Below are 19,118 nucleotides of genomic sequence, written 5' to 3'. Positions count from 1 at the left end.
TCCTTTAAGTTAAGGGATGGTTCATGACCTCCACCACCTCCACATGATGGGGAATGAGGGTTGTTTTCAACCTTGTTACTGTCAATTATTTGAAACCATTTTCGCCTAAGTATGTTGATCGGTTCGGTTAGTCAGCGAGTTTGTTTGTTTGTTACTTGAAAAATTAAAGGTTTTAAAAAAAGTATTTTGGTCGGTCTTGTGCGTCATTCTGTCTGTCTGTTTGTCTGTTTGTCAATCACCTACAGGTCACATTTTACATCCGATCTTCACAAAACTTCACCAAACGGTAAAGTTTGTCTCAAGGAAGAAGCCCATTGGTTTTGAGGTAGGCCGAGTTGTTCATCTTGAGGTAGGCCGGTAGTTTGAGGTAGGCCGGTCATCTTGAGGTCAAATTTCTAAAATTGTCATTTTTCATCTGATTGACTTGAATGTTGAACAGAATTTGGATATTGTGTCAATGAATTGGGAAAACAAATATTTTTAAGGTCAAAAGGTCAAAGGTTCGTTAAATCAACTCGAGGTCAAACTTCTAAAAGAAATTTTTGTCTGAAACATTGTCCATTTTCATCCTATTAACTTGAAAATTAAACAGCAATTGCATAGTGCATCACTGAATTGGGAAACCAACTATTTTAAGGTCAAAAGATCAAATGTCAACTCAAGGTCAAACTTCGAAAATCATCAATTTTAATAAGATTGACTTGAAAATTAAACAGCAATTGCATATTGCCTCATTGAATTGGGAAACCAACTATTTTAAGGTCAAAAGGTCGAAGGTCAACTCAAGGTCAAACTTCTAAAATCATCAATTTTCATCTGAAAAATCATCAATTTTCATCCGAATAACCTGAAGATTAAAGAAAATTACATAGTGCATTATTGAATTGGGAAACCAACTATTTTGAGGTCAAAAGTCAACTGAAGGTCAAACTTCTAATATCAATTTTCATCTGAAAAATAATCAATTATTAATCTGATTGACCCAAGCTTTGATTAAGAACTTCAAATTAAATCTTAATGAAATGGACAACTTGATGTATCCACGACAACTTTTTGGGGAGGGGGGGGGGGGGGGGATGGTGTGGATTTTGCAAGCTCTTTGCACGGCGACTTTCTTGTTTGTTTGTTGTTTTTTTTGTCCATCCACTCACTTGCACCCCAAGCTTTATGAAACTTTTGAAGATTGTAGGCACTGCACTGTCCCTGTTACGGTCCGCAACAAAGATCCATTAAGTTTTCAGTCGACGCGGGGTCAATGTAAGCCAAATGGTCAATATAGGCCATATTTCTAAAATTATCAATTTTCATCCAAATGGCTTGAAATTTAAAGAGGAGTTGCACATTTGGTCAATTAGTTCAACTACCAATTATTTTTTAAGTCAACGTCAGCCAAAAGGTCAACATAGACCAAATCTCGAAAATCCTCAATTTTCATTCGATTGACTTGAAATTTGAAGAGGATTTTCACATCAGTTCACTGAATTCAACCACCATTATTCATTCATTCATTCAACAAAGGCCAAAAGGTCAACATAGTCCAAAGGTGCTTGGTCTTCATGGTCTTCTTGGTCTTCATGTGCTTTTTCTTTAGGCAGGTCAATTTATGACAAACAACCACCTGACCCACAACATATTGCAACAAAAGGTTTCTCAGTGGTTTTCATCCCTACTGGGTATACTGATCAACAGAAAAAAAGTCTACCAAACCCTGACCTCCGGAAATGGGTTAAAACTGGGTCATTTCAAAGATGGCCGCCGCCGGGCTTCGCAATCACTAAAACAGCTATAACTTCTTCAATAATTCTGATAGAAACATAATTGTTGGTTCTAGTCCATGGTTTTAAGGGGTGAGCAATCCACTGGTGTCATTTAATTTCAGATCTGGGCAGTATTTAACCATGTTAACCTGCAATCCAAGATGGCGGCAAAAAAGGAAGGGCGTAAAATCAATAAATTGTCCGTATATAATCAAATCCCTGTTAGGCAATCACCCAACCTTTAACAAATTCTAACAAAGGAGTTTTCAGTCTTCTCCTACCGGTAATTCTATGTGATGTACTCCATGTCAGGGGAATATTTTATTAAAATCTGCCCCTCGAAAGTTAAAATCTGCCCTCGAAAGTTTAAAGTCGGTCACATTGCCGATGGTCAAGATTGCCAAGGCAGACTCTTATGGACTACCAAACTGCTACTGGTCTGTTCCTCAGAGCTCATTGCAGAACAGTAAATCTGTTTTTATTCTACCCCAGGATTTTATGGGTCAAGGAAGTCACTTGTGCAAAAACGGAATTTCCATTGAGCTTGCTGAATCCATAAATCCAAGATGGCAGCCGATTGATATGTTGACTTTTATTTGATCTCTACTAGTTCAGATTACCATTTTCCGTAACTCAAGCCAATTTTTTTCATCCATCAATAACAGGAGCAGAGATGGAAAACGACGTGTAATCCATCCACGATGACCTCGTTTCTTTGAGGGTTATTGATATAAACTTTGTTTTCATTCCAGGATGTCATATGTTCATCATCGATTGAGTGGTTGTGTCACTGGCTCTGATCTAATTAAGTATCCCCTTCTTAGAATGCTCTTTTCCTGAATGTTTTGTTTTATATCTTACTCAGGTTTGAAGAATGAGTGCTCCTGAGATTTACGAAGATGGGTGTCCAATTTGCAAGGAGAGGCTTGAGAATGGAAGTGACGTTGTGCAAATTCGTCAGAAGGGCGCTGATGGCATCAATGCAGCCAGTGTTCAGAGAGGTGACAACGTTGATGTGGCGGCTGGATGCAAGGTACACACGGACTGTCATAAACGGTACATAAATCAACATGACATCCTGAATCAACAGAAGAAACAAGGACCATCCAAACCCTCCATGAAGCGAAGTTCACGTGTGTTGACCGGGCCTTTCAACAGCAAATCTGACTGCTTGTTCTGTGGGACCACAGTGCACCTTGGAAGTTTTGACTACAGTCATGTGAAGGAGCACCTGACACCACACCTTCAGCACACCTTCAGACTGAAAGGTATGTGCTTGATGGAGGATCCTTGCTGCACAACCTCAAGTGGAAGAAGGGAGATACGTATGGCAAAATAGCCAGAGCATATGCGGACTTCACAACAAAGCACTATGGGGCAGCAACTGTTGTCTTTGATGGCTATGGTGCAGGTCCTTCGATAAAGGATAACACTCAGCAGAGACGGGGACAAACCAACAGCTATCCGACTGTGGACCTCACCAGAGAAACCGAATTTGACGGAAAGAGAGATGAATTCCTATCCATCGGCAGTAACAAGCAACAACTGATCACCTTAATATGTGATCAGCTGAAGGAAGTGGGCTGCACAGTTATTCAGGCAGAAGGGGACGCTGATGTGGACATTGCAAAGACAGCAGTAAACAGCACAATTCTGCATTCCACCACACTAATCGGAGAGGACACGGATTTGTTGATGCTTCTGCTCCATTACTGTATGGCAGATGGGAAACCACTATATTTCAGATCAGACAACCAGTCAAGAAGCAATCTGAAAGGATACGACATCAATCGGATGAAGCATCTTCTCGGGAATAAGTTGTGCACCCAACTATTATTCCTGCACTCCTTCACAGGATGTGATTCAACGTCTCGTGTGTATGGCGTTGGGAAGAAATCAGTCTTTCAGAAACTCGTGAAAGATGATCAAGTCCTCGAGTTGTGTGCAGATACATTCACTTCGAGAGGCGTGAGCCTCGCTGAAATAGAGAACCTTGGCAGCCAAGCGATGACCGTTATATTTGGTGGGGAGAGCACATGTTCTCTGGCAGCCATGCGTTACAACATATTCACCAAGAAGGTCGCTGCTGCTAAGTCTTTCGTTACACCTGAACGTCTTCCCCCAACGGTATCTGCCACCAAGTTTCATTGTCTCCGAGTGTACTACCAGGTCATGGTTTGGATGGGGATAGAAGAGTGACCTCGATCCTCTGGACTGGGGCTGGGGACTTGAAAACAATCGATTCGTACCCATCATGACTGCCATGAATGCTGCACCAGACACTCTTCTGAAGATGATACACTGCAACTGCACCACAGCTTGTGGTACGCCCCGTTGCAGCTGCAGAAAGAATGGGCTTCCATGTACGTCTGCATGTGGATCGTGCCAAGTGACGTGTTGTGACAATCCGCGAAATCAAGTCTCTGAGGAACTAGAGGACAGTGATGAGGACTGCACTGAGGCAGTGTAATGGACATAACATTCTTGGATGAAAACGTAACCTAAACTGTCATTATGTAATGTCCACGAATAAATATATCAGTGACACCTGGTGTTCAGTCATTTTGGTACTGACGGTCATTTTTTGACATAAAGATGAAGTTTTGCATGTTTAATATTGAGCATCTTGCAACTGTCAATCTGTCATGATACACATGAAAAATACAATCTATACAGCAAAGATTATAAAATTAGGATTTACAAATAACAAAATTCAGAAATGAAATACAACTGAAAAAAAAGTAGATGAGACGGTACCTCAGTGGTATTGGACTGAGCATCCGATCACCAGGTCGCAGATTTGTATCCAGGCCTGCTCAGGATTGGGTTTCAAAGATATTTATCTATCATTAGACCCAGCATTCTCTCGGACCCAGCATTCTCTCGGTCTAGTTTATCATATGAGAGATGCACAAAAGTGACCCAACCATATCATTCATACATCATTGCCTTTCGAGATAGGGGATATATTATATAATGGACAATTTATTGATTTTTCGGTCTTGAATTTTTGCCGCCATCTTGGATTTCAGGTTAAATACTGCCCAGATCTGAAATTAAATGACACCAGTGGACTGCTCACCCCTTAAAACCATGGACTAGAACCAACAATTATGTTTCTATCAGAATTATTGAAGAAGTTATAGCTGTTTTAGTGATTTTGAAGCCCGGCGGCGGCCATCTTTGAAATGACCCAGTTTTAACCCATTTCCAGAGGTCAGATTTTGGTAGACTTTTTTTCTGTTGATCAGTATACCCAGTAGGGATGAAAACCACTGAGAAACCTTTTGTTGCAATTTGTTGTGGGTCAGGTTGTGGTATATCGACCTGCCTACTTGTCTTCATCAATGATCTCTGACTCTCTTGAAAATCCTCTCCATCTCTTTGCTCATGACTCTACTCTCTGCTGCTCCATTCCTCATCCCTCAGATCGGCAGTCTGCAGCCCCCTCACTCTCTGCAGACCTGGACAAAATCACAGACTGGTAAAACAAGTGGAACATGTCTTTCAATCCTGACAAATCTCACACTCTTACGATGTCTCTCCGAAAAGACCGACTGGACAACCCTCCCATCTACTTTCTGAATAATCCTCTCCAAGAAGTTCTGTCACTCAAGCTTTTTGGTCTCACTATCTGCCATGATCTTTCCTGGGAAAACCACATTTCAAATCTGGCCTCTAAAGCCAGTCGCCGACTGGGCGTCCTCCGTCGTGCGAAGTCTTTCCTTGGCACACCTGAGCTCCTCACCACATACAAGGCTTTCATCCGCAGCTCAATGGAATACTGTTCTCCCCTCTGGGCTGGTGCTCCTGCCTCACACCTAGCTCGGCTTCACGCTATTGAAACCAAAGCTTTCAGAATCATTGGAATCTCCCGCGATGACGCTATCTCCGAGGGCCTTTCTCTCGCTCACCGCAGGCAGGTTGGTGGTCTTTCCGTCTTCTACCAACTCCTCTCCGGCCTTGCTCCCCCAGCTCTCTCTGGGCTCTGTCCCCCAAATATTCCTACAGGTCGCACAAGATCTGCCTGCAACCCTCTTATGGTTAACTGCCAAAATCAAGACTCTCTGCTCACCTTCACTCCTTCATTCTTCTTTTCTCCCGCCTCTGGAACAAACTCCCCCACTCCCTTCAATCCCACTCCTCCCTCCAGGTCTTTAAAACAGCTATTCACCACGATCTCTTATCTTCCCCCATCCAAAACCTTCATCTTTTCTACCCCCGCTAATTCACCCCAGATCCACTTTCTTGAAATACCAACTTCTTTCCTGGAAGTCCTTGTAGTGTCCTTGTGTTTTATACTTCTCCCCCACCCCACTCCTTCCCGTGCCTCCTCCCCCCAAGCCTTCACCCTCCCACAGACCTCCCAGTGTCCCTGCTCTCAAATGTTGTGCTTGTGTGCTTCCCCTTCTCTCCCCATCTTGTCTACCACTCCCCTTATTGTATGTTTTATGTGTCTGTTTGATTTTTTGTGTGATTAATGTTAACTCTTTCACGAGCCTCGATCTTGTATTAAAAAAGAAAAAGAAAAAAAAAGGTGAACAACATAAGTGGAATTTCTAAATTCCTCAATTTTCATCTGATTGACTTGACATTTGAACAGGATTTGCATATCATGTCACTGAATTCAACTGCCAACTATTTTTAAGGTCAAATTTGTTTTTTTGGATTACGCAAGCATTGTGCTCTGCATGATGTATTTATTGGTTGTTTGTTTCAACAAGTGTCGTTTTATGAGTGATTTCTAATCTGTTTCTTTGTCTGTCTGTTTGTCTGGGAGCACCATATCTCAAAAGGTAGAAAGAGATTTGGACTAAACTTGGTGGACAGGTTGGGTATGTGACAAGGACAAAGTGATTCGATTTTGGTGAAGAGCCGAATCCGGATCTGTATCCGACTCCAATAATTTTTTCAGTGATTCTTCATCATTAAGTGATGGGGCTAAAAGCGATATATAGCACGATATTTCCAAAAGTTATCGACGGATTCAGACAAAACTTGGTGGTCAGGTTGGGTGTACGACAAGACGAAAGGATTAGAATTTGGTGAAGATCCAGATCCTGTCATTTTTTGTGGATTCTTCACCATTGAGAGATGGGACCAAAACAACATATATCACAATATTCCAAAAAGTTGTGGATGAGTTATGACAAAACTTGGTGGATAAGTTGATTATGGGACAAGAATAAGCACATTCAATTTTGGTTCAGATCTCGATCGAGATTGGGCCTATCAGTGGGATACAAAACGTAAACTGTTCAGCCTGGTGGAGGGAGGCATGCACTCTACTGAGTGTCATTCTCGTCATGTGTCTGCTTTGTTTGCCCATCGAAATAAATGTTTTGGACATTTCTACTGCATATACCAGAATCCCAAATATTGACAAACTGATCGTTTTCTAGAGTTGTGTCGTTGGTGTGTTTATCAGAATCTTGAAAGAAGGATGAATGGGGAATGGAGGATGGGTGGGGAATGGGTATGGGTGCTGTGGAACAGAAAAGGTAAAAGAAAAACCATCTCTGAAGAAACTGAACAGTACAGAACAATAACTCACCGGGAACCTCTGGCCTGGATGCAAAGGCCGGGACTGCATCGGACGTGGCAATGGTGCTGCACACAGAAAAAAAGAAAAGAAAAAACATTCTCGCATACAAGTTCTAAAGTAGCAATAAAAAGTTGTCGATCAGTCATATCGTGGTTTGCGAAAACATCAATATCACATTAAAGAGTACGTTTGTGGAACTCCAACAGAAACATGAAGGAATGAGGAAGAGTGACTCTCAATTATAACCGTAGATGTGTTTTGGGCTAAGGAGTATTGTTGTGGTCGTTGCTATACATCCGTCCATCAATCTTTTCATGACTGAACGATATCTGGGAAATGACTGTGATTAAATTTACGTGGTATACCGTCTCTGCTCCAGTTCATGCACTTTTAATTATGTAGATCTACCTTTTCAAGATATCGTGCAAATGTTGCAAATGTTTGTGAAGGGGCGTCATGCGTCACCTTCCAGGAAACATGCTCTTCCTCTTCCTATTTAACAGCTACAATTATTTCCACACCCTTGTGGGGTTGGCCAGGGGAAGTTTGGCCCAAGTTATTCATGAACCGGCTGGCCAGAGCCGATGTTTGACAAAGGTTAGGGCAGGAACTTGTAATCTGTTCATGATGCCAGCGGTAGCTTGCCTATCCTTTGTGAAGTACACCGTGTGAACCTTAACATCCACCAAAAAAAGATATTGGCACCAATGGTGTTTATTTTCTGACAGAAAATGTGAAAAACCATCAGAAAATAGTCGATCAATGGCCACGGATGAAACAACAACAACATGCATTTTAAGACCATTTTCCCTGCTAGAGCGGGGGTTAGCCTTGCGGGCTCCATGACAATCTTCTCCATTTTGCCCTATTTTCTGCATCTCCCCTTGTCAACCCCCTTGCCTGCATTTCTTCTTCCACCATCTTTAGCCAAGTCTTTCTCGGTCTTCCCCGTCCTCTACTTCCTCCGACATTCATTTCCATCACTCTTCTCAACCAGTCACTTTCATCCTTCCTCAACACATGACCAAACCATCTCAACCTGTTTCTCTTCACAGCATCAATCACAGGCTCGATTCCCATCATCTTTCACAATTCCTCATTTGTCTTCCTCTCTCTCAGCGATACTCCACACATCCACTGCACCATTCGCATTTCCTCCCTTTCCATCCTTCGTTGCTGCTCTACGTTCCTTACCCATGTCTCGCTCCCATAAATCATAACACTTCTCACTCCTGCAGCATACACCTTTCCCCTCAGCTTCAACGACACTCAACTCATCAGCACGCAACTCAGTTCCCGGAACTTCTTCCATGCACATCTGTTACGGGGTCCCCCCCTTACCTCTGGTCTCGGTGGACCTCCGAACCCCGAGAGGGTCCCCGGCAGAAAGATGTGTTATCCTTGGTTGAAATCCAGCAAATAATGAAACCCTCAATGGAACCAGCAAATGAAACAGTCAAATCAATAATGCAACCACACCAGGTTATAAACAAACAATAATATATTATAAATCACACACAAAGAGCCATACAACAATGGGGGCAATCACACCCTACTTTCAAATCTTACGATGATATCCTTGTCAAGCCCCTTAACCCCACACTCACGGCACCTCCCCCAATGTCTCTGCACCCCTCCGAGGCGAAGTCCCAATGTCTCTGTGCGCTCCCGCGATCGGGGTGTCAAGGCCCGATGGTCAATTGAGGCGTAGGCGAGCGAGACGACTCCGAGGTCACGTGCTCAGCACCCAGCAGCACAGCGGTGGAAAGGAACCTCACAAAGACGCGCTCCAACGTACACGTTGCGGTTCAATCCGCGAGCCTCCGTATAATTCTCACGCGCCCCTTTCTGGCACAGCCGTCCCCGGCAAACCACCGGGGAATAATGCCCAGCCGACACGACAAAAACCTGTACACTGCAGGTTGCTCATGTGGCGAAGATGGCGGACGGCTTTCAATCCAACCCGGGCTTTGAGGCCCGGATCCTCCGGAACCTCAATGAGAATACCCGACGACACAGGCTCCACGCACTCCGGCGATATTTCTTATCGCCCGAACTTCCCTTCAAGGGCGCAAAGTTCACTCGCACTGTACATCGAATGCTCGGGCCGGAGCTTCAACAACCACGTTTCTTTTCGATGTCCTCCCACCTCTCTCTTCTTTGCTCCACCTCTTCCGGTCACGATCCAGATTTCCGGCCACATTTTACCAGGAGCGCTTTTAAATCTTTTAACCACAACAACCCTTTCCCTTAAGTCACAATAAGCATAATATCTAGAACCAACAATTTTTCAAGATATTCTGCTCACAAGGTTCAGACATACATGGCGGCGGCCATCTTGGATTTTGCCATGGCGACCCAATTTTCAATAGCATTCTTCCTTATGCCTAGATACACCCACACACCAGATTAGAAGTTGGTACTTCGCTTATTTTTCAAGATATTCCGCTCACAAGGTTCAAACATACATGGCATCAGACATACATGGTGGTGGCCATCTTGGATTTTGACGTGGGTTGCACCCACACACCAAATTCGAATGTGGTCCTTCGCTTATGCAAGCATGCACATACGCATGCACGCCCGCCCGCACGCAAGCACAGACGGACGGACGGACACACGGACGGAGGGGAAAACCATAGTCCCCCTTTCGCTCCGCGGTGCGACAGGGGACAACAAACCAAAGAAACAACTTCTTCCTCTTCTCCATGTACTTCTCCTGCAACTGCCTTACCATAAAAAGCGCGTCTGTCATTCCTCTTCCTGGCAAAAATCCAAACTGCATTTCGTCGATCTTCACTTTCTTCCTTATCCTCCTCTAGAACAACCTTTCCAATAACTTCATTCCATGCTCTAATAACTGTATCGCTCTGAACGAGCCACACTCCAGAGGGTCACCTTTCCCCTTGTGTAGAGGGACGAGGGTACTCAGTTCCCAATCCACTGGAATACGGCCATCTTTCACCACCAGATTACAGATCTCTGTCATTCTCTTCACACCCCCAACTTCCTGCTGCCTTCAACATATCTCCCACAACTCCCGTCGGCCCTCCCACTTTTCTACTCTTCATTGCTTTTGTCCCTTCCTCAACTTCACTCTCAGTTATCTTCTCTGCTAGTCCTAAAACTGGGTTACTCTCTATGTTGCGATCACATTCATTCTCTGCATTCAACAGCATTTCCATACATCTCTTCCATCTTCCATTAATTCCATCTGGGTCCACAACGATTTGTCCCACTTCATCCTTCAAGCAACTCACCCCCATCACATCAGACCGCTCTTTCGCTATCTGCTTTGCAATCCTGAATACCGCTCTCTGACCCTCTTCCGAATCCAAGCATTCTCCGAACATTTTCCTACATGCTTCCTGCGCCTTTGCTACCTCTTTCTTTGCAGCCTTCTTGGCTGCCTTATAACTTTCATGCTCTGCTTTTTATGCCTCCGTACCCTTCGCCTTCTGCCACTCCTTGAACTTCTTCCTCTTCTCATCAATCCTCTTTCCAACTTCATCATCCCACCACCATGTTTCCGAGTGCCTCGGTGGTCCTTTTGTCCATCCACATACCTCACCAACGGCTCCCAACAGAATATCTTTCATTAACATCCAACCACTTTCAAGCTAAACCACATCATCCTCTACCATACTCAGCCTCTCTTTTAATGCCTCCCTCACTGTCACCTCTTTCAACCTCCACACCTTCATTCTCGGTTGGTACTTCACCCGCCGAGCTCTCCTTGCACCTTTCACCCTTGTGTCGCAGACAACCAAGTGGTGCTGTGAAACGGTCTCCTCCCCTGGGATCACCTTTGTGTCCCAAAGGTACCCCCTATCTCGCCTACGCACCATCAGATAGTCAATGGTTCTCGTCGACCCACCTGACGTGTATGTAACAAGCTTATGTAACCTTTTCTTATGTAACCTTATGTAACTTTCTTATGTAACCCTTTCTGGAACTGAGTATTACAAATCACAAAAAATCAGCTCCATCAGCAAACTCCAAAATCCTTTCACCTTCTCCATTCCTCACACCATATCCGTAACCCCCAGGAACTCCCTCAAAACCGTCTATACTCCTTCCCACATGTCAATTTAGGTCTCCTTCCACCACAACAACTTCCTCATCTTCCACGTTTTCGATCACCTTCTCGATTGCACACCAGAACTTGTCCTCTTCATCACTCCGACCGACCTGTGAGCATATCCCGAGATGACGTTCACCAAGAGCTTTCCAATCATAATTTTGACCATCATGAACCTATCACTCACTCTCGTCACACTCACCACACTGTCTACAAACTCCTCAAAAACCGGACACCAACACCATTCACGCCCTCCGGGCACCCTTCCCACACAAACTTGTATTTCTGTCCCTGCCTACCCTTCACCATTCTCACACCACTTCCCTTCCATCTCGTCTCCTGCACACAACATATGTCCACTCTTCTTCAGACCAATACTTCCACCACTTCTCCTATCTCCCTGTCATTGTCCCGACATTTCATGTCCCAAACCTCAGAATCCGATCTCCATGTGGGGCATCAGACGTTTCATCGTCACAAATGGGGTGATTTCCACCCTTGCTTCGACCGGGTTCCCCACCTTGATTTTTGACGAGAGGGGGTGAGGACCCCCACGGGGTCCTTCGGGCTGTACCCTGCCCATTTGCAATTGTAATTGTCATGGTTCCCTTTTTGAGGCAATGTTTTTATGGCCGGATGCCCTTCCTGATGCCAACCCTTTTAGTCGCCTCTTCGGACATGCAGGGATACGGTGTACCTATTCTAAACCGGGGTACACACATTGGATGTACCATCAACCCTAACAAGCAAAAGTGAAGCTGTGCCTCGATAAACACCCATTGTGCACATCAATAAGTGACCACAAAGTTTCTCATCATGTTTCACATGGCCAAAAGCCAAGAGTATTGGTTCCAAACGGAATTCCAAAATAATTGAGACATAGTGGAATGATTTTTGCACTGAAGTTTGTTGTTGTAGTCTTCATCTTTGTTCATATGTAGCAGAAGGCTGCGAGTCGTATCATTGGTGGGAGCATGGCTCTGCCGCTGATGCAATGCCCTCTGCTGGTTAAGGCAGGAATTTGGCCATGCCATGGTGTAGGCGATAGCTCGCCTACTCTTTGGGAAGAGCACAAAGGACACCACCAAGTTTATCCACCAACAAATGCTGGCAAACGAAACGCCCAGTTTAACGTCCATCCAAGGGACGGCACACACATTGATGAATGTTTATCACTGGGATGACAGTTTGTAGCTGGGTTGGGATTCAAACCCAGGATAGACACCTTTAAGGTACCGCATCTGTCATTTTATCTCCCACTTGTCACTGGACACCTCTGCCAATTCTAATCTCATGCCATACATAGTGTGATTCAGCATGCCATAGGTCCAGTGTGCAGTGCATAAAAGGAATCCAGAGCCCACTGATTGGTGTTCAGGAATATAGAGTGCCTCATTTAGTCAAACATAGAAACATCACCAACTAGATGGGCACTCAGTAGAACACATACCATCGCCAAGCTGATTAGTTTACATTTTGTATCCCACTGATCCGCCGGATCTGGAGTCGGACCTGAACCTGAACTTGTTCTTCTCACCGAACTAACTCATCCACCAAGTTTTGTCATAATTCATCCACAACCTTTAGAGATATCGTGCTATATATCGCTTTAGTCCCTATCTCTCAATTAATGGTGAAAAATCACTTAATGAATTTTAAAAACATCATATCTGGTTCCGTATTTGGATATTCATCAAAATCTAATCAATTCGTGCATGTCACAAACCCAAACTGCCCACCGAGGTTTGTCTGAAACCGTCCATAACTTTTCGAGATATCATACTACATATCGTTTTTGGGCCCTATCTCTCAATGTTGAAGAATCACTTCAAAAATTAAAAAGTTGTTGTATCCAGATCCAGATCTTCACCAAAATCGAATCAATTCGTTATTGTCCCACACCCAACGTGTCCACCAAGTTTTGTCCGAATCCAGCCATAACATTTTGAGATATTGCGCTTTCTATCGTTTTTGGTCCTACCTCTCAATGGTGAAACATCAGTAAAAAAAAATTATAGTATCTGGATTCAGATCCGGATCTTCAAAATATAATCAATTCAGCCTTGTCGCACACCCAACATGTCCACCAAATTTCATCCGAATCCATCAACAACGTTTTTATTCATCAATCCATCAAAAACGCACACAGTTGTTGTCTTGATGATGTAGAAATTGGAATCACAAGCAAGCTCACTCAATAGAGAAGTCTAACAAAACTGCTTACCCAGTAAACAATGAACAAACAAAACAGTAAACACAAAACCTCTTAGTTTTCAACTCCTGGGAGATAAGGAAGTAAAAATTATCTTTCTCAATTTGATCAAACAGATTGATCAAACAAACAAGCCTGGTGTTGGCTTAGCGGTTAGGGTGCCGGCTTGGGATCCGAGAATCCTGGGTTCGTATCCCGGTCGATTGCTGAATTTACGCCAGGGGGGGGGGGGGGGGGTTCACTCAGCCTGTCATCCTTCCGAGGTTGGCAAATTGAGTACCAGCTTGCTGGGATGAATGATCCCGGTGTGTACCCCGGTTTAGAATAGGTACACCGTATCCCTGCGTGTCGTAAGAGCGTGACCAAGGGTTGGCGTCAGGAAGGGCATCCGGCCATGTGCCTCAAACAGGGAACCATGAATGTCATGGGGCCCACAAGGCTAACCCCTGCTCTAGCGGGGAAAATGGCCTTAAAACGATCATTCATTCATATTCATTCATTCATTCATTCATTCATTTCAATTGTAGTTGCATGTAACAATTACTTTTACTAGTTAAGTGGTAAAAAAAACTGTCATAAAATCATGTTTTACTTTTAAAGTGAAACTTTATACGGAGAGATAAAGTGATACTTTATAGAATATCCAAATACGGAACCAGAGAAAATATGAGTGCTGTTTTACTTTTGATGGTAATGCGTGTGCAGAACCTTGCCCCAAATGCAAATAACCTTTTGACAAATATGTATATATTCGAGTAAAATACAATGCTTATAGCAGAATGTGACGCCACTTGCTTTGATGACATCAACAAAAGGTTTTGGACACGACATTCCATGCAAGCCTTACCTGCCATGTCAGGTACAGGGTTCGGTGCAGCCCGTCGGAAGTGGGGATTGATGTGGATGTTTTTTGCTGGTTGCGTGCCGGCACCGGCGTCAGGACCATACGGTGACTGGGGTAACAGTGGCGGAACGGCATGGTCTTCGGAGTCCGAGCCACTCATGAAGTGCCTGGGTTGTGAAGGCCGAGGGTGCTGCTGTGCCCAGTTAAGGTGTCGCGGACTGTTCAACATGTTCATCCGGGGATGTCGAGGAAACAGCGGAGCCTGGAAGTTATTCAATGTTGGACGGAGTTGATGCATCATCATTGCGGCAAGGCCGGGCACCTGAAAGTAGCATATTCAAAATAGGGAGAGAGAGATCAAAGCAGGAACAGACATTGATCAAAGTAGGCAAAATGAAATCTCAAGGCGACTTGTGGTTACGAGCAAAAACAGGACAAAAAATAATCTGTTTGGTGCAAATAAAGCGTTAGGGCAAAACAATGCAGCATAAACAAAAGCAGAATTGAGGAAATGCGTCAACATTTGTTTCTCTTTTTGGTGATAAATGCGACTAGCAACTGATCTCAGCTCTAAAATCACTTATCTGGGTTCAATAAATCCATAACAGGTGCTGCATCATCCTTAGGGCATAAAATGGTACCGTCACACAGGTGATCAAACTGTGCATGTGCATTTTTACTTCCATAAATCAAGCTAATGAGTTTTTATTTATCAGCAAAGTCAAGTCTTGAGATGACATACCTCTGGCCAGCATGTTCCGATCGCCTCTCTCACTTCGTTGTGGAACTAAATCATTGCAGTGCTGCACATTGATGCCTTTCCCATGTTCAAGATATTCCACATGAATTAGTCCTTTGATTAGGTCCCAAAACACTTGCCATAAGCCTTTTCACTGAAGCCTAAACCTAGAAATGTTTTACTTTTTGTGAGGGGAAGGAAGTCATGTTTTCAGTCCATGCTGTTTCGCTTTGACTGATATGTAATAATGATGGGCCCAATGAACCATCTCATCACAATCTTGTTCATGAAATAATCTCCTCTTGCTCGTTATTACATCTCTGTTGCAAGAGCTACACATGTGGTTGCATTTTTAATCAAATGTGAGGTCCTCAGGTGCACACCTTACACAAACGTAATGAAACAAGTGCAAATGAATTATTTCCACACTTTGTTTAATATCCAATTTCACATTCAGAAATAATAGTAATAATAATAGTAGTAATAATAATAATAATAATAATAATAATAATAATAACCAGAAGCACACTTTATAACTGCGAGGAGTTATGGCCAGGTACCAAGCCGCCTCGCTTTGATCGGACACTTGACCCATGACATAATCTTTATCACATTGAATTCAGAATGGGTCGTTGATCACATCTTTATAGTTTTGCATTGATCGGATGAAGTTTGTTTAATCCAATGTGGCAGTGAGACCATGTGACCAATCAAAATAAAATTTTCAGCCAATATTCCCCATGCCTCGTCATTCATAGTAAGGGCCAGAATGCACAGTCATACAATTGAACCCCTTCTCCATAGGAGTGAGTCCCCACGACTTCAACACCGTGCTGCCTCGACGAGAGCTTATTTGTTCTGGTCAGGACGGCATACTGTATAAACATCCAACAAATGAGGGGAAGAAATGTTTATTAAATTAAAAAGGCAACTCCTGCCTTTAATGGTGAGCACCAGCCACAGATTACATCTCACACCGTGAAAACCACATAATCAATAAAGAACAGACACAGCCTGTCTGCCACCCAGACAATCGTTCCCGCCTGATCAACGACACACAAGGAAATAAGCGCCGTCCCTATTCCGAAGTCCTAGAGCATTGAATAGACATATTTGGTACTCATTGGTGAGATGTTCATGCAGTATACCAACGTGATGAGGCCCACACCTTGACCCTGCACTGCACTCTCCACTCACCACCCATGTCCACCTTACTGAAATCCCTCTTCACGTAATCCTCCCATCTCAAAAGTGGTCGATCTCTTTTCCTCCGACCTTGCTCCCTCAACTTATTCGCTCCATTTGCCATTCTCTCTTCCCCCATCCGCACCAAAGGTTCGGCCCATCTCAGCCAGCATTTCACCAATCTCCCCGTCAAGCTCATCTGTACATCAATCCTCTCCCTCAGTTCATCCATTCTCCTTCTATCCACCCTCTTCACTCCCTCAATCCTCCTGACCCGGTTGGTCTCACAAACCTGCAGGCTCTGTTGTTGTCTCTCTGTCAGTGCCGTCTCCAGGACGGTAAAAATAGGCCGGCGTTACACACGACCCCAGAACCTTCCATTTCAATCTCCTTAAAATCTTTATGTCTGCCATTACACATATGTGTATGTGTACGTACGTACGTACACACACACACACACACACACACACACACACACACACACACACACACACACACTACATATATATGTATATGTACACTAGCGTGGATCGGCTCGGAAAATGTACTTGTAATATTTGTGACAGTACATATTTCATAAGCAATTTAAGTTGCGATTTAGGTTGAAGAAATAAAATAAAACGATAAAAGGAACCCTTCAGTACATACACAGACTGGAAGAGGCACAGACTGGAAGTTTGGGACGATTTCACGAAAGTTTTGAGGGAGTAGTTCAGTGACGTGACGGGACGGGACACTGCACAGATAATTGTAGATTCTATTAAGTACTTCACCACACCACCACATAATTCAAAGCACCAAACCACCACGTAATGCAAAACACCTCACCACCACGTCATTCAAAAGACCTCACCACCACGTAATTCAAACACCTCACCACCACATAATTCAAAACACCTCACCACCACGTAATTCAAAACATCTCACCAGCATGTACCAGTAATTCAAAACACCTCACCACCACGTAATTCAAAACACCTCACGACCACGTAATTCAAAACACCTCACCATCACAGAAACAAGAGTTTGAGGGAGTAGTTCAGTGAAAACACAGCCCAGATAATATGTAGATATATAGATAGATGACTGTACCTGAATTGCTGTTTTGTCACGGTTTACACCAATCAAAATACAAACAATTATTTTGCACAAATGTATTTGTAATATACGTGATATTACATTTTATTAAAAATTCAAGTTGAAGATTTTAGTTGAAAAATTTTTTTTTTTAATTCAAAAAAATAATAATAATAATATATATATTTTTTCAAACATTTTCTAAAAAACAATACCCTCAGGGCATACACACGGGAGAGATACCAGAAGTTTGGTACGATTTCACAATAGTTTCAGGTGGTAGTTCAGTGACAACACAACACAGATACTGCATATATATTGTCGCGCAGACCCTTTTGGTTAACACCAGGGACCGCGGAAGACCGAAACGGACTTACTTGAGGCGACGACCAAACACGGATTTTGCTATAAAACGCGGAGGAGGAAGGGAAGTGGAAGCTGTGGTAAAAGCACTTACGTTCAGCGCACCGACCGAGGCTTCGATCCTGCAGGAAATTAATGAACTCACGAACGCCGAATCAGAATGTACAAAAATAAAGATTTATGCACGGACCCGATAACAATGAAACTTGACGGCAATGAAATAAACTAAATCCTATATTGGGATCCCACACACCAGACTCAACAACAGACACAGGAATGGATTAAAGGAAAAGAATTGTCTCGTCGTGGAAAATGTAAAATGGTGCGTGCGGCCTTATCTGTCCCTCGCCTTGTCTTTGGCTGCCGTCCAACACGGCTCCGTTCGGCCCCGATGCACCCACGAGGTCCCTCGCTCCAGCACCACAGCACCGAACACCGCTCCAAGCACACGCAGATGGCGAGCCAACCCCCGCGAGGTCCGTACACCACTCCAAGCTTCAGAAGCACCGATCGCACACGACAGCCAGGGAAGGACGTGCTGCAAGAGGAAGCTGCGCAAGCAAGAAAAACCCGACGTGCTACGAACTGCTGGATATCCAAGAGCACGAACTGCAAGACAAAATGGCGTTCGGCACTCCCTTAAATAACCTTCCCGCGGTGGTGACGTCAGCCCTGACGCGCCACCCAATCAGTGCCCTCCACCGACTCATTGGCTGGAGGTTCGAGCCTACCACGCCGACCCTTCACTCGTTCCCTGTTCCGTGGTCATAGCGTGTGGCACTCGAGGTGGCTAGGCCTGTCGGAGGTGTAACTGGCGGCGGCCATCACCGGCGGTGCCCCGGCCTGGTTTCCTTTTGCCTGTTCTCTTCCGAAGTCTTGTCAGGGAAGGGAATTATTTAATGTTGCGCTAGGGACCTAACTAAGTGTCTACAGGTGTCCATTGCCATAAGGGACAAACGTTTGATGACCAGATTCGACACACAGGGGCATTACCTTTAAATCTTACCGATCTAACACACGAACATCCTGGTATGTTCACAGGTATACATCTTAACCGACAAATCGCCTAAACACACAGAACTTATTACAGGTAGATTCCCTATCACGACAGTCGGACACCTACCTACACAGATCTATCTGACTCTGGATATTCCTTTACCCCCAGACATAACAATATATATATGTATGTATGTATATATATATATATATATATATATATATATATATATATATTATATATATATATATACAGTGGAACCTTGACTTACGAGTTTAATCCGTTCCGTGACCGAGCTCGTAACTCAAATTGCTCGTA

At 43.9% G+C, this 19,118-nt stretch overlaps 1 protein-coding gene across 7 annotated transcripts in view; it reads right to left on the bottom strand.

Moving 5' to 3' along the window:
• RBM33 (RNA binding motif protein 33) overlaps positions 1–19,118 on the bottom strand; it is a 306,232-nt gene that overhangs the window by 106,211 nt on the left and 180,903 nt on the right. For all 7 annotated transcript variants that reach the window (XM_078785696.1, XM_078785698.1, XM_078785697.1 and 4 more), the window contains 2 exons: positions 14,443–14,761; positions 7,312–7,367 (listed from right to left, as the gene is read on the bottom strand). In XM_078785696.1, the coding sequence (XP_078641822.1) occupies positions 7,312–7,367; positions 14,443–14,761 (375 nt within the window). The remainder of the gene's footprint in view (positions 1–7,311; positions 7,368–14,442; positions 14,762–19,118) is intronic.

Source organism: Myxine glutinosa, chromosome 10 (genome assembly GCF_964187855.1).
Source record: "Myxine glutinosa chromosome 10, kmMyxGlut1.1, whole genome shotgun sequence".
In the NCBI taxonomy this organism is placed as follows: Eukaryota; Metazoa; Chordata; class Myxini; order Myxiniformes; family Myxinidae; genus Myxine; species Myxine glutinosa.
The sequence above is the reverse complement of the archived record's forward strand: the minus strand, read 5'-3'. Positions and strand labels throughout refer to the sequence as shown.